General features: G+C 42.0%; 1 protein-coding gene across 1 annotated transcript in view; it reads left to right on the top strand.

Annotated features, from left to right (window-relative positions):
* The first annotated feature begins 148 nt into the window (after positions 1-148).
* Positions 149-898, top strand: part of LOC107702903 (uracil-DNA glycosylase-like) — a 5,590-nt gene continuing 4,840 nt past the window's right edge. The window contains 3 exon segments of the mRNA XM_016505338.1: positions 149-333; positions 802-895; position 898. The exon segment at position 898 is cut by the window's right edge and continues 79 nt beyond it. Coding sequence (XP_016360824.1) covers positions 241-333; positions 802-895; position 898 — 188 coding nt within the window. The 5' untranslated portion in view covers positions 149-240.

Genomic DNA, 898 nt, shown 5'->3' with positions numbered 1-898 from the left:
TCGATACTTTACTTAGAAAGTGTGCCATTATAAGATAAGGTTTGCGCGAAGTTTTAAATGTATCAATCTTGATCTTATTCGTCACCCGACACAGGCTGAATGTGTTACTTTGTTACGCCCTCGCGCAGTGACGTCACAGGCATCTGGCGGGAGACAGTGCGGCTCTTCAAACTCCGTACCTCGCGTATTGATTGTGCTTTTCAAGTTTATTTCTTTTAAACAGTCATTTTATTTGTGGAAATGATTGGACAGAAAAGTATCACGCCATTGTTTTCGCCCATGTCCAAAAAAAGAGATCTGGACGAGATAGTTAGATGCCCAGAGGATGCATCTGTGAGTAAAACACATTTAACGTGAATTATGAGTGAGAGTGCTCGTGTTTTATTAATCTGTGGAGCATGTTGTCATTCATGTAGCGCATAGAATTGGCTCTGGTTGAGACCTCGCTATTTTATCGTTAAACCCGCTAAAGTTTACACGCTTCCTAGTTTTACATCACTTGCCTAAACAAAAGCGCGTGGCGATTACTTCAAACAACTTACATTTCATTTCTGTTCTGTTCAGTTGTAAGTTAACTCAGAATTGCATGAATTATAGTCGCGAATGCAAACCCATATGGTGTATCATTTGTGTATATGCTACAAAAAGCATGCGTTTTTGAGAAAACCTCCTATGATATCATAAATAAGCATGTTTCCCAGCATAGCTTGCCTTAGTTTTTGTTTTTTAAATGCTGAAAAGGCCGGTCTTTTTGCCGAGCGAACACAGAGTTCAACCAAATATACTAAAGTATTGTCTCAGGGCAAGAAACAGAAGTTGGAGAGCGGCGATGTAACGCGGAGTCCCGAGCAGCTGCAGCGGATCTCCAGAAACAAGGCGGCGGCGCTGGAGCGGCTCG

The sequence above is a fragment of the Sinocyclocheilus anshuiensis genome, unplaced genomic scaffold, assembly GCF_001515605.1.
Source record: "Sinocyclocheilus anshuiensis isolate Anshui unplaced genomic scaffold, SAMN03320099.WGS_v1.1 scaffold238, whole genome shotgun sequence".
In the NCBI taxonomy this organism is placed as follows: Eukaryota; Metazoa; Chordata; class Actinopteri; order Cypriniformes; family Cyprinidae; genus Sinocyclocheilus; species Sinocyclocheilus anshuiensis.
The sequence above is the reverse complement of the archived record's forward strand: the minus strand, read 5'-3'. Positions and strand labels throughout refer to the sequence as shown.